At 40.6% G+C, this 15,084-nt stretch overlaps 1 protein-coding gene across 2 annotated transcripts in view; it reads left to right on the forward strand.

The window, feature by feature from the left end:
* The window catches only part of MPPED1 (metallophosphoesterase domain containing 1), a gene marked incomplete at its 5' end in the record, with an annotated part of 44,440 nt that overhangs the window by 16,208 nt on the left and 13,148 nt on the right, over positions 1-15,084 (forward strand). For both annotated transcript variants that reach the window (XM_083860456.1, XM_083860457.1), the window contains one exon: positions 1,570-1,791. In XM_083860456.1, coding sequence (XP_083716582.1) covers positions 1,570-1,791 — 222 coding nt within the window. The remainder of the gene's footprint in view (positions 1-1,569; positions 1,792-15,084) is intronic.

The raw sequence follows: 15,084 nt of genomic DNA on the forward strand, positions 1-15,084 counted from the left end.
TGTAAATAACATTTTTAATTTATTGTGTGTGTCTGTGCACACACCTGGAAAGTTTGTACAGGTAGAATACACATTTTCTAAAGGCTAAGAAGCAAAATGGAGAAGCCTTTCAGGTAAATTATTTAATCTTGAAGATTTAACATGGAATTATAAATATCTGAAAAGGGTTTTTGTTAAATATTCTAAAGACACGTGTGTATTTGGTCCATAGGAAAGACTGGAATCTGTCCTATGTTACAGGTGTTACAGGAGTCTGAAACTTGTACTTCAGAATCACCCATATCTTCATTTGGCAAAGTTCAGCCCTGCATCACCTCCCTTAAGCTAACACTGTTCTGTCTTCAGTTTCCATAACTCTGAATCACACTGTTGCATTTTATTCTGCAGTCCTACTCATGCCAATTTTTGCCATTGCATATTAACTGGTTTTCTGCATTCTCTACATAACCTGCCTCCAGGTTAAGCTTGGGCCATCACTAAGGATTTTTATGTTACCAACAATGCCTTTCTAAAATTAAAACCCCACAAAATTGCCGTTATGCAAGGTGGGTTTAATTCTCAATAAAATATTTCTTTCTGGTCCCAATCTTCATTCAAGTCTTCATCCTGATACAAATTACCAGTGCAGAAACAAAGCTAATGAATGCAGCTTTGCACAGTTTCTGCCTTTGTTTCCTCCCAGATGTGTTTGGGAGGTTTGTGCTGAGCTGTTTGGGACAGGCAGTGGCAGCTCTCAGGGGCAGAATCCAGTGAATAACCAAATGGGGAGTCAGGTGGAAAGTTTCTGTTTCAGTGCTGCTCTCAGGAAGAGCCCACGTGTGTGGGCATATATATTCTTGCCTTCATCAGGAGGTTGTTCTAAGGTTTTTCACTAAATACGGGTTGTAAAATATTCTTGAACATGAGTCACTTTAAATTATAGTCCACGGAGCTAAGGGAGTCACTGAGAAAATGGAGCAGGAATAAAAAAAAATAAAAAATGGGATAGAGGCAAACAGTGATATTTCACTGTGGGATGTGGGTTTTTGACAGCCAAACTGAATCCATGCCTTGCTTGAAGGCTTGGTATTAATGTCAGGGCAAAGACCCCTCTGGTTGACCCGAGTTCTGAGTGTTAGACCTCGTCAGTAGAGGCTGACAAAGACCTCAGCTCTGGGAGAAGAGAGCTGACATGATTTTATGAAGCATTACGGCTGATCTTCTTTGAACCCTAATTTCTGTCAAAGAGTTATCATCACTGTCACAGTAAATGATACTTGCAGCACAAATGGCAATTAACGAGAAGTAAATAGTAGAGCAGAAGTCTGCAGACTGGTTTTTAAGGTTGATGAGTTGAAAGTAATTTCAACACATTAATGCTAAGCATGCTAAATCATGCCATGAAAAAGACAGTAATGTCATTTACCTGAAATCAGCAGGAATTACAATAACATGTTAGTAGGAGTAGGCTCGATTGTTTCAAATATGTGAGCATATTACAGGAATCGATAACACTTTGTCTATCTGTTTGCTTTTATCAGATTTTTCCACAAAACAAGTAATTTGTTTGTTTTTCGCTGTTTTAGGTAGCCTGCCCTATGAATACAAGATTGTGATAGCAGGAAATCATGAATTGACCTTTGACCAGGAATTCATGGCTGACTTAATCAAGCAGGACTTTTACTATTTCCCCTCTGTTTCTAAGCTGAAGCCAGAGAGCTATGAAAATGTACAGTCTCTTCTAACAAACTGCATCTATCTTCAAGACTCTGAAGTGACGGTGAGGGGATTCAGAATATATGGCTCCCCTTGGTAAGCAGGTTTTTAAGCATATATATTAAAAAAATATATATTGTTGATTTCTATCACATCAGCCATTTTGTCTGCATCAGCTGTATTTGGATTGCTGTGTTAGGGAGAAAAGTAACACTCGCTTTGATAAACTTTTTACATTTTCTTGTAATGAATCATTCCTGTGACAAAGTAATGTGCTGTACACTGTGGGTATGGTTAACCAAATAATGATGGGGAAAAAAGATGGTGTGCTCTTCAAACTCTCAGCCAGGAGCAGTTTTGTTTAACAGTCCATGCAGGGGGCTTTTGTGTCAGAAAATATATTTTCTATCCTTGGTGATTTTATTTAATTACAGGTTAATTTTATTGCAAGGCCACATTCTTTTGACGATTTCCATCCTACAAATAATATTGGAGGTTCATTAGTGTATACAGTAATCATTTAACTCAGTGAACATATTTCAGCAACTCTGAAGGTTTTTTATTGCATATCCCTCAGAATCTTACTTTCTTTTATGAAGTAATAGCTTTCCCCAAGGTCTAGCTGAGCTTCTAAAGTCAACAACTCAGTGGCAGCTTAATATTTCATGGATTTTGCTCTACTGCACAGTGAACAGTTAGAACCCCTTGACAGTACTGGACACAGATGGACTTTAGCTCTTGACTTCCTTATATATTCTGCTTCTGTGTCTCTTACTAATGTCACACTGGCTGTTTATTATTTCTGCTGATGGGACTGTAAATTGGGTCTTTTGTGAGCATTTGGTTTATTGTTTGAAACAAGTAAAAATGTATTTTAAAAGGCAGGGTTTTAAGGGAATATATAATTCTTCCTTTTAACATCACATCAGGCTGAAATGTAGCAAACAAGTTGTCAAACCTGATGCATATACCCCGATGTGAATTTTCAGCGTGAATAAACTGTGAAATCTCTTGAATTTATTTTTTTCTTTTTTAATGAAAATCGGTTTTTTTCCATTTGGTTACTTGAGATGGGTGTTAATTTTGTCTGAGCTTATTATTTTACATTTGTCTAGATTATTTTCCTTCTTAAATGCACCCTTCTCTTTCTGCTTCTCAGACCTGCAGATCTTTCTGGTTTTTTTGTTTTTTTTTTTCAACCTACCAACCTGCTGTTTTAGTTCATCTTCCTCTTCTGTGTACAGTGTATGCAGTCAATGTGCAGTTTACTTAATTTCCCAAATTATTTGGGAAGATGTTAGATGGTATCAGTCCCAATATTAACTTCTGAGAAATGCCACTTGGCATCTTTTCCCATTTTGATGTTTGACTGTAAATACTGTAATTATGCTCTGTTTACAATGTGTCTGGCAACCTCATATCTTCATTGCAGTGTTGGTAACCAGGCACCATATTTCAGTGTCAGTAATAATCTTCCAGGCAGGGAAGTACCAAAAGTCTCATGGAAGTCTAGAGAAATCAAATTAAAGCAAAACACTATCTATAAAGTAGTACTATGTAGAGGCTAAAGAGAACCATTTGAGCTTTCTGTGCACGATTAGATCTGTAAAAAGCTGTTGGGAAAACCTTTTGTTCACCCACTAACCCATCAATAATGTTTCTGTAAAATCAGCTCTACCACATTCTCTTTGTGTGCAAATCCTGTCACTCTGCACGAGTTGCCTGAGCTTTCTGCCATGACCTATCCATTAAAAAGAACACTGCCTTCAAGTAAAAGGAATAGTTTCCATCTTTTCTGCAACTCCAGGTTATGGCTACACTTCCACACTCCGTGTTTCACAGTGCTGCTAATTCATCTCACACCCCCTTATGGTCCAAGAAGTTGAATGTTGAGAGGTCTCCTGAAGATATTTGCTTTTTTCCATCTGGGAGAGAGTCTTGACGAAAATCTTCCACCCAAACTGTTTTTTTTTTTTTTTTTACTCACTATTCAGCAACCCTGAATGAAGTTTCCAGGCCAATTGATGACAATGTCCAGTGGAAACATCAACATCTTCATTAATCTCTCAGGGAGCAGATGCAGAAGTTGCAGAGTCCCATCAGCCAGCCCAATATCAGAAATTTTGGGCAGACAGACAGCTCTCTGCTGCTGGATTTCAGGCTGTAGTGCACTCGTGTGCCCTAGTGAACAACACTGTTCTTTGGCATTTCTGTTGCTATTCTTCGTTTGCCCTAAAAGGAGACGGTTGTCATAGCATAGGGAAATCAATCTCAGTTTTTTGCTGTATCACAGTAATGTAATCTCTAAAAAGATGCAGAAGTTTGCTGAACTTTACATGGTGAATTTTTTTTTTTTTTTTTTTTTTTACCTAGCATTATCAAGCTAGCCCACCAGAAAATATTGGTGAACATAGTCAAGATTTCAAAATTTAAAGTTCTTTAAGGTCTCAGGACTCCATAAGAAAGTTAAATTTCACCCAGTTCCTTGTCTAGTATCCTAAAATATTTTTCTTTTTCTGCTTTGAATCTATCCACCTAGACTTTCCATTTCTGGTTGCAGCGTTGATCTTCTGTCTTACATCACCTTTTGTAGAAACAATTAGAAGCTAGAGATATCCCTCATTCATAAAACACATTAATCAACAGTTGCAAAGTACTTTGAGAACACTGGAGTAAGGTCTGAGTGAAAGACAAACAGGATTAACTTAGTGTCTTTTGCCTGTAGCCATCTGCACTTTTATATATAACCTGTACACATTAGATTCTACTTCTATTTAAAATGTTTTAGTTGCAAATTAAACCATGAGACACTGATTGGTTTGCATAACATGCCAGTCTCTAAGATCTTTTAAACATGTACCACTTGTGTGTGGTTAAATATTTTTAATAGCACTCAGTATTTTGTCCTCTATTATTACCTAAAACTAAGTGGTTATTTTTAACTGCACAGAAGAAATGGGGCAGTGTTTTGTCTCAGAAACCAATGCTCTAACTCTCCTGGGCTCCAAGGGCAAGAATTCAAGTGCCAGATTGAGCCTTTACTCACTGACGAAAATTTCACAGTCTCAATTGTTAATTACACAAGTATTATCTTTGAGCAGGGAACAGCCATTTTGAAACGCAACTTGCAAAGCACAAAAACAGCTACTTAGGAATTAGTACTTGCAAAAGCCATATCTTGGACTGTGGATTATCAGGATAGATGATGAGGAGAAGTGTGAGAACATCAGGAGTTTCATGAGGAACTCAGGAATACCAAGATTTTAAATGTGTCCAGAGCAATGCTGAATGCAAAGGGTAGCTCTGTTTGACCTCGGGGCATGATGGTTCTCACAGGGCATACGGGGCTGGCTGCCAGATCTGGATGAGCATCAGTAAGGATGCAAAGTGCTTCAGAGAATCCCAGGATGGCTCAGACTGGAAGGGACCACAGTGAATCATCTGGTCCCTTCCTGCTCCAGCAGGGCCATCCCAGAGCACAGGGTTGTGTCCAGCTGGTTCTGGAATATCCCCAGTGAGGAGACTCCACAGCCTCTCTGGACAATCTGCTCAGGGCTCTGCCCAGGGAAGAAGTTCTGCCTCATGTCCAGGTGGAACCTCCTGGGGCTCAGTCCCTGCCCGTGGCTCTGGTGCCATTGCTGGGCCCTGCCCTGAGCCCTCCCTGCTCACAGGGACACACAGGGATCAGGGCCCCTCTCAGCTGGGGCTCCTCTCCAGGCTGGACAGCCCCAGCTCCCTCAGCCTTTCCCTGGCAGAGATGCTCCAGGCCCTAAATCATCTCTGCAGCCTCCGCTGGCCCCGCTCCAGGAGCTCCCTGTCCCTGCTGTGCTGATGATCCCAGAGCTGGACACGGCTCTCCAGATGTGCCCCACAGGGCTGGGCAGAGGGGCAGGATCACTCCCTGACCTGCTGGCTCTGCTTTTCTCAATGCACTTCCTTCAGAACACCCAGATGCTGGGAAATGTTGGGTCCTCTTCAGTGTAAAGTCTGGACACCCTGATTTTTGTTGCAAAAATTAGTCACAGGAAAATGCACTCTGGTTTCATCCCAGCAAAGCCCAGGGCATGGCCAGAACATATTCACAGACCTTGGAACAATCTTGTGCAGACAATTACCTTAGTTGCTGTGAATGTAAAAGAGAAGACTTTAGTTCCTCAATAACATTTACTCTAAAATGAAAAGCTTCTGGTTGAAAAGTAATTGTAAACATCCTTTTTGTTCTGAACTGTTATGAAGATAGGCAAACTGGCAGATAGAATAACCCAAATAATTCTATGCAATGATTCCATATAATTAAATATAATGATGGCAGATAGAATAATCCAAACAATTTTATGTAACGATTCCATATAATGTATTTGGGACTGCTAAGACTTCCCAAGGATGAAGCCATTTCCTAGAACACCAGAGAGGTGGCAGAGAAAACATTCTTTTTTTTTTCCAAGTGTTTCCAAGACTTGGCTAGACAGTCATGACTGACCAGATCTAGTGGTGATGAGAGATAGTGAGTGGTAGGTTGGACTGGAGATCTCCAGAAGTCCTTTTTGAGCCATTTTTCCATGATTCTGTCAATCCCACTATGGAGCTAGAACTGTGTGTCAGGTAGACACCTGAAATGGGCAGGTATCAACAAAGGTCGTGCAACAGGGAGTTTGCTCTTGTTATCACACTCACTACAAGGAGTAGATGGTCCCCACAGCTGGTTCAGAAGTCAGAAAGCTGACTATTAATAATTTATTAGTGAGTATTTGAGTTATAGATTTTCAGCCTTCTATTTTAGTTCATCACACACCTCCCCTGTCCCTTCAGTACTAGTTTTCAGGTAAGAGTTTTAGTACTAGTCACAGCTTGAAAATAGACTGTGCCATCCACACTTGTTTCTGTACTGCCAAAGATTTTAATTGCACAATTTCACAGGGGTGTTTGCACAAAAAGACCTGATGCATTCAGTGCACAAGGTCTGCTGTGCTTGCTTAATCCTTTTACAGTTGTTATTCAGAAATGCCCTGTGAAAACAAATGCCTATAAAGGTTCATGTGCTTTTATGTATCGACATGAGAACAGGTCTCTGAGGTTTGTAGAAAAGATGTGCATCTGCTAAAGGACAGCTATTCTGTGTCTTGTGTCTTCCACTCTGATCTTGTGGAAAATGGCAAGTGGCCTTTCTATTAAGAAGTGGATTATTGTTCATTAGTGACAGGATAAGAGTACTCATTTTACTTGATAGTGCAAAAGAAATGCAAGTGGCAGAAGAAGAAGATCTTTTTCCTAGCTACTGATTTTCCATGATAGTTGTGAGCAGATGTATACAGCTGCAGGAGAAACTTTGGTCTTCTGCTTTCAAACAGGCATACAAGGTGGCAGGAGAGCATTTTCTATCTTTCAGCACTTTCTTTCCATTTTCCACCATGTGGGAAAGGAAGGGACAATCACAACTCTCTTGCAAACATGTGACAGTTTCATTATTCTAAATGATATATTGGCCTGGATAGCTTAAAGAAGCTCTTTTGGAAGAGATTGCCTCCAGACTCATTATCCAGAGTGGATTTTTACTTGGCTTCAATTTTCTGGAGGGATCTATTCCTGTGAAACTGAACCTCATTTTTCTTTTGGCAGAAGTAAATTTTTTTCCCTAGTGTCTTATGTATTCTCATTTCCTCCTTCATTCTTTTGCTAAAGGCCTTCTGAACTTCGGAAACTCTTAATTTCCCAGTTAGGGAAGAGGGGAGAGCAAATATTAATGTCAGCCTGGAAAGGCATTTGTGACCATTTGTCCTGCAGTGACAGATGCCTGGGCTGGACTCTTGGGGTTTTATAACTTCCCTCCAATGGGAACATTGGTTAGATTTGGTCTGCCATGTTTGCATATGGACCAACAGCTCTAGTGCCACATTATTTTTCCAAAATTGGGAACTGAGGAAAGAAAGTTAAGGGTGTGTATGTGGGGAGCAGTTTCTTTCTGCTCAAGTCTTGTTTATATTGAGTTTAGCAAACTGCCCATCCTGTGAGCTCTGGCTTTGTCAGAGGAGATGGATGAATTCCTTCCAGCCTAAAGGACATCAACATGTAGGTTGCATTAGTGAGTATCAGCCCAAAGCAGCTTCAACACGGGGCTTATTCTCCAAATCATCATCCCCTTTTGGTTGGAGAGCTGGAAATTTGTTTCAACCTGTTGTTTCTTTTCTTGGTGCAGTGCAGTTGTCTGGACTATTCCAGGCAAGTGTTTTCACTCAAGCTGTGCATCCAGTGTGGTCATGGGTGTGTAACTCTTGTCTGAGCTGTTATTTTCTTGTCTGATTGGTGGGTTTTTTTTCACAGAGTAGGTGACTTTGTTATTTGACTCCTTGTCAAATGTTCTTTCTTCTCTGTGTGTGTGTGTGCACTTTGCATAGAAAGGCTGGTAACTTCCATGTGGAATCAGGGCAGTTTCAAAGAGCCTGCAAAGGGCCAAACTGAGGCAGCCTTATTTTGGTTCCACACAGACTCCAGGCTTAGGTCTGGATTTCAGTGCTTTCCTTCTTCCTTCTTTTCAAGAACAGCTGTAACAGTCTCTTTCATTCCTCACTGAGCTCAGTTTCCATCAGCAAAGATTTATAGATTCATTTCATGAGAGGGACACGCTTTCATTTTGCCAGTGATGAATCACCTAATGTTTACTTTCTGGGACCTTGTACAAATTTTTTAGTCATTGAGGTGAACATCAATTAAAATGGAACTGTATTAAAATAAAATATTGACTTCATTTAACATAATAAACCTCCCAAGCTGGGAGTGTGGTTTCCATATACAGCAGCAGCAGCTCAAGGGGTTTCACTCCCCAGAATTCACAGAGAGTAAGAACTTCTGCCTCAAAGTGACCATTCCAATTCTTAGTTCTTATGTCCCCTTTCAAATAAAAAAAACATATTTAGCTTCTTCCACACAACAAAAATGTATAGGGAATCCAATTATTACACAATTTGGACAAAACCATACTGGATATATTTTTCTTAGTAAAATACCCGATCCTTTTATGTTTTTCTTCTTGCTGCACCTTCATTTGGTCAAAAGATAAAAATACAAATAACTGAAGTGTGTTTGCTTCTGTACTGTCTCCTGAAGCAAAATTCCCTCTAAAATTCTTCCAAACTTCAGATGAAGTAGGTTTCTGAGCAGGTGGCTTGTTTGCATGTTCTGTGCTACAGTTTTGTTTGGATGGATGCAGAAATCCTGGGTATGGTGAATTATAGACTGCTGGTTTTGGCCGCACAGAAATATGTTTTAAAAATGGTAGATGTTCCCTGATTGTTAAAGTTGGGAACTATTTGGAGTTGTTTTAATTAGTGACTTTGAGGCAGGCAATAGAAGAGAGTAATTTAGGTAGACTTGACGTGGTTCTTGAAAAAAAAAAGCAAAGTAGTCAGTGGGAATAATAGACTCTACTCATTATTTAGAAATGAGGCATCTCAGGTTTCAGGAATTTTTGAGAGAAGTTTGGCATCTAAGCCTACTTGATGTGGCTGTATTACTGTGGTGAGAATGCTGAGGAGATTTTATTTCAGGCATGCAGTATAAGGTAGGTAAGACATGACAGATGTGTTAGAAATAGCAACATGTTCAGAAGAGAGGAAAAAAAAGTTCACCATCCTGTTAAAATACATTATCAGTCTGAGGCACATAGATACAGGTTTAATTGTATTTTAACAGAATGCTGGAGTGATATTTTTATTTCCTCTTTTATACTTACAAGAAGCCATTTTCCATTTTGGAAGTGGTGCTTCTAAAACAACTTAAAACCACAATGCACTTCTAGTTTGGTCTGCAGCATATGGAAGATCATAAGCACGGTTTTTCCTGCAAATTGTTTTGATCTATTAAGCTCAGCTGTTCAGGGAAAGTGGTGTGGAGAACTGAGCTGTACTGAACTTCTGGAGTGTGAAAGGTTTTCCAGTGGTAGAAAGTGAGATTTAACATTCTGGCTGTTTTACCAGCAGGAATGGACCACTAGGTCGTTTTTCTCCTTTTTTTTTCTCTTTTGTTTAACAACAACAACAAAAAAATTAGCTTGAATTGGTGCATTTGATATGATGAATTTGTCTTGGAAAGCATTTCATTTTCTGCATGGTTTGGAAATACAGGAGATGTGAATGTCATTCAGCAGGCTCTGAGTCTAGAGATGCTATTGCTTGTGTGAGCAATTATACTGAATTCAAGAGAGGTCTTTTTAATGAATGCTTCCATACAAATTAAGTGACTAAAATGAATTAGCAAGAAGCATTAACATTTCAGAAAAAAAGTGCATAGAAGAAAATAAAAATTTGTTAACTCCAAGTGAATTTGCTATATCATATTGAACGAGTATAGCTGTTATTAGCTAATTAAACTCTGCAATAGGTACGTGAACAAATGAAAATGTAGACTGAACTACACCTATTGTAGTCCATAAATTCCACCATGGTCAAACCAATGCAATAAATTCTAGTTGTTAAGTACTCCTGAGTCACAGCAGTTTAGAATTTTTTTTTTTTTTTTTTTTTTTTTTTTTTTTTTTTTTTTTTCTTGTTGATGAGCATTCCAGAAAATGTTCTCTCTCTCTCCAATAACATTTCTTCTCAGCATTGCCTGGGGCTGAGGAGTCTGGAACAGTTCAATCCCAGAGTGTCACAATAGAGGAAAATCAGTAGTTTAGACACCTCTGGCATGTTGTGCATTAGGGATATAGATCAGTTCTTTAACACATTTCACTGTGACCTCTTGCAGGGGGAGTTTAGGCAGGTAATGAAGCCAAAAGTGCTTTGCATCCACTTGGCAGTAAAGCTCCTTCACCGTGTCTGTACAAGTGTACAGGACCCACACGTGCATGTATGTTGAATATAGACCAGAAATTATATTAATTTCAACATAACAATTTTGGGCAAATCCTGTTTTTTTGTAATGTCTGAACATTTTGCGTTTGGCTTTGTATTTCTTTATGTGGAGTGGAGATTTGCATTTACTTGCTTTTCGATGTTCCTCGCTTTAGTTAAATTTGAGAGCAGTTGAAAAATATATTGCTTTAGTTTAATTAGCTTGGTAGGGAAAAACTCCTTTCCTGGGCAGTAATTATTAGTTGTGTATTATTAAAAGGAAGTAGTTCACGTTCAGTTACTTAGCAGAAATAATTGAATCTTCTGATCCAGTAAACTAGCTCACTTTGGATTCAGCTGGTTTTTAATTTAAGACCTGTAGAAGAGGAGGCCTGTAATCTCTCTACGGGGAATTGGCTTCACTTTCCTGCAGTTCATAAACCACAAGAGTGAAATTGCTATCCCCCACAGCAGTTTTCTCTTTATTTTTCACATTTGCTCGAAAGTTTAATTTAATGAGACAGAGCTGATTTTAAAGTTTAAAGTGCCTTTTTTTGTTGTTGTTTTGCTGCCTTCCCCCCCACATTTTTTTTTTCTCCTCGAACAAAAGGACTACCAGCTCTTTCTGTAGTCCCAGACAGCAGCAATTTCAGACTGTTTCAAAGATGTAAACACAGTTGGGCGCTGCAATGAGCCCTTTGGTGATATTCCAAGAGAAACACAAATAGCCAACTAAGTTTGGAGTGGGTCTGTGTGGAGCTGACTCTCAGCTGGGGTAACTTGGCAGTGCTCCACCAGCTTTTGGGCCATTTACACCTGGTGAGAATCAGCCTCCCTTACTCCATGGTAGGTTACATGTGTGTGCATTTTCTCCAGGTTTTGACACAGTAAAGGTGTTACTTCATCAAGAAGGAGATGGTGGCTCTACGTGAAGAACTGAAAATAGAGCCACTGCCATGGGAACTAATTGTAACAAAGCTGTCTGAGTTCTTTCTCTTTTCCCTGACTGGATTTTAAGGGGAAAAGTAATTTACCACTTATGAAACTGCTTAACATCAGAACACTTCCTTTGGACTCTCTGTTCATAAATTATTTCATTAAATAAATTAGCATTGTTTAAAATGAATTAAAATGAGGATTTTTTTCTTCACCACTAAGAAAGCAGAGAAAGTTGGAACCAATCCTGGAATTGTTTAGGTTGGGAAAGGCCTCTAAGATCAAGTCCAAACATAAAACAAGCACTGCCAGGGCCAACACTAAACCCTGTCCCTAAGCACATCTACACATCTTCTGAACCTCCAGGGCTGGTGACTCAACCACCTTCCTCTGCAGCCCCTTCCAGTGCCTGACATCCCTTTCCATGAAGAAATACCTCCTGATGTCCAACCTGAACCTCCCCTGGCACAGCTTGAGGCTGTTTCCTCTCATCCTGTCCCTGTTCCCTGGGAGCAGAGCCCGACCCCCCCGGCTGTCCCCTCCTGTCAGGGAGTTGTGCAGAGCCACAAGGTCCCCCCTGAGCCTCCTTTTCTCCAGGCTGAGCCCCCACAGCTCCCTCAGCCCCTCCTGCTGCTCCAGCCCCTTCCCCAGCTCCCTTCCCTTCCCTGGACACGCTCCAGCAGCCCCTCAATGTCTTTCTTGTGCTGAGGTTCCCAGCAGTGCCCCAGGGTGTGAGGTGTGTCCCCAGCAGTGCCCAGCACAGGGGACAGTCACTGCCCTGGCCCTGCTGCCACCCCATGGCTGGCACAGCCCAGGTGCCATTGGCCTCTTGCCCCCCTGGGCTCCTGTGCAGCCCTGTGCTGTCCCCAGCCCCTTTCCCAGGGCCTTTCCCAGCTTTGCAGCCCCTCTGGCCCAGCCTGGAGCTGCAGGGGGTTGGTGTGAGCCAAGGGCAGGAGCCAGGACCTGGCCTTGTTGGGCCACTGGGCTGGGCCCATGGATCCAGCCTGTCCAGATCCCTCTGCAGAGCCCTCCTGCCTCCAGCAGAGCCACACTCCCACCCAGCTAGGGGCTGTCCATGAACTCACTGGGTGTGCCCTCCATCCCCTTGTCCAGATGATCAATACAGATATTAAACAGGAGCTCTGGGGACTCCACTGGTGCCTGGCCCCAGCTGGATGTGGCTCCATTCCCCACCAGTCTGGTTTTATACCCAGGGGCTCACCCAGGCTGTGAGCAGCCGGAGTCCTCAGGAGAAAGTGTGGGAGACAATGTCAAAGGCTTCCTAAAGTCCAGGGAAACACATCCACAGCCTTTCCTTCGTCCTCTGAGGGAGCGTCACCTCGTCACAGAAGGAGCTGGGTGGGTACAGCAGGAGCTGCCTGTCACAAACCCACCTTGGCTGGGGCTGATTCCATGGTTGTCCTGGATGGGATGATGCTCAGCCCTCAGGTGGATCCCATCCAGCCCTGTAGACTTGTGTGGTGTAGCAGTCACTGACTATTTCCCCCTGGAAAATACAGGGCTCCATTCTGCTCCCTGTCCCTGTCTTCCAGCTCAGAGGCTCAGTACAATGAGAACAACCAGTCTGTTAAACAGTGAGGCAGAGAAAGCAATGAGTACCTCAGCCTTTTCCTCAGTCCTTGTCACCAAGTTTCCCCCCTGCATCCAGTAAAAGGTGGAGATTCTCCTTGGCCATCCTTTTGTTTCTGATGTATTTATTATTTTACCCTCTTTTGCAGCAGTAGATAGGTTAAGCTCTATCTGGGAATTGGCCCTTCTGTTTTTTTTTCCTGCATAATCCACAACATCCCTGTAAGTCCTCTTGAGTTTCTTGTCCTTCTTCAGAAGGTCATAAATTCCCTTTTTTTCCTGAATTCAGACAAAGCTCTCTGAATATTACAACACAGGGTTACACCTGTGCATGTCAAACATTTCTAATTGTGTAATCTACATCAGATAAATACATTTTTAAGGCATCTCAGATTCCTAGATAGTTGAAGGACAGCAGTTAAACATGTATTTTTTTGGTATAGAAAGCCATATTGCAGCAGTTTATACCGTGGAGTGAATTTAGGACTGTGGGAAAATGTAAATATGGAATTTAGGATTGCTTGGATTTTGTTCACTTCAGGTAGACACATGGCATATGAAGTATCAGTATGTGCTTTTTTAAACAAGCAGTAATTTCATCTGTTACTAAATTGGGAACATTAATAACAATGCACTTCATGCATACATGCACACATGTTGCATTAATTTATTAGTTTTGGAAGTGTTTTCATGCTTGTTTAAATCAAAATGGAGTTGAATTTTCTATAGTAAAAGAAGGTTAAAAAAAAGGGTGAGGAAAGTCAGAAAAGAACTGGCAGAGACTTAGTCCATATGGCCTGAATACTCCTGGTATTTTGAGTTAAGAATGTAAAACCTCTGGTGAATTACTAAAAGGAGTAAAACTCTTGGGCTCAACTGTAACTTGAGGGCTCAGTGACTCAGTGGCTACTCTGAGAGCTTTTTTTGTTGTTTCTCAGAGCACCTACTACATATCCTACATATTTTAGTCACATTGAGGCTTTAAAAGGGAAATTCCATCTACTCAGGTGGCAAACACCTGCAATGTCTTAGGGGACTACAAGAAACACCAGTTAGCTGGAAGTGTGGAAGAACATTCTTTTTCTTTAGCTGACAGTGAATAACCATAAAGATGCCATGCATAGTTGGGTATCAATTTTTATTTTTTTTCCCCTTCTTGACTGGCCCCTTCTTGGTGGGTTTTACATTTAAAATGACATGGTGACTGTACTGCAGAGGAGCTATTCCTTCTTTCTGTGACTGCCAGCTATCAGTTTATGGGCTGGTTAACCTGTATCTTTAATTTTAGATGCTGAGAATTCAAGAGACTGGAGGAACAAGCTCTGAGACATCAGGAATTCTACACCTTATCTCTGCATTAAATCCCTAAGACTGTAGTGAAAGTCTGTACAGTTCTACATCTGCACCCTCAGCATTGAATCTTTTGACTAATTATTCCAAATTAGCTTCTACCTTTGTTTGTTTTATTATTTTTTAAAAAATATCAGATGGGGTATAATCATTTGCCTTCCAGAAGAATGAGATAAACTATCTGCATTAGGTACTGGCATATTTTAAATTCAGTCTTTCATTAATTTTCCTCCATACCTGTTACCTTCTTGTTTTCTTGTTATGAAGATAAAGTAGATTTCATTTTATTTTTCATTGTTTTATAACAGATTAATGTTTAGAAATGATCAGTTCCTATTAGTCATAGCTCATTCTTTCTTCTTTGCAGTCAGAGCTGTATGAAATCCTTTACTAAACAAAAGATGAATGATTTAATGTGTAACTCGAATTGCAAGAGAAATAATTACTGACAAAGGGCCGTAGTCAGATTTTTATCCTTCTTTCCTTTTGTGAAAACAATAATTTAATTTGATTCAGAGTTTCAAGAATGACAACCTTGGATGCAAAGCAAGTAAGGCAAACTTCCCCATGGAAGCAGAGTTGTGTGTTATGGCCAGTAGAGGATCTGAGTTGCATCATTCCCATTTATTAGTTATAAATATAAGGCCTTACTTTTCATTAAAAAAGACCTGGCTTCAATATTAAGAAT

This window comes from Zosterops lateralis (assembly GCF_965231275.1).
Source record: "Zosterops lateralis genome assembly, chromosome: 4".
Lineage (NCBI taxonomy): Eukaryota > Metazoa > Chordata > Aves > Passeriformes > Zosteropidae > Zosterops > Zosterops lateralis.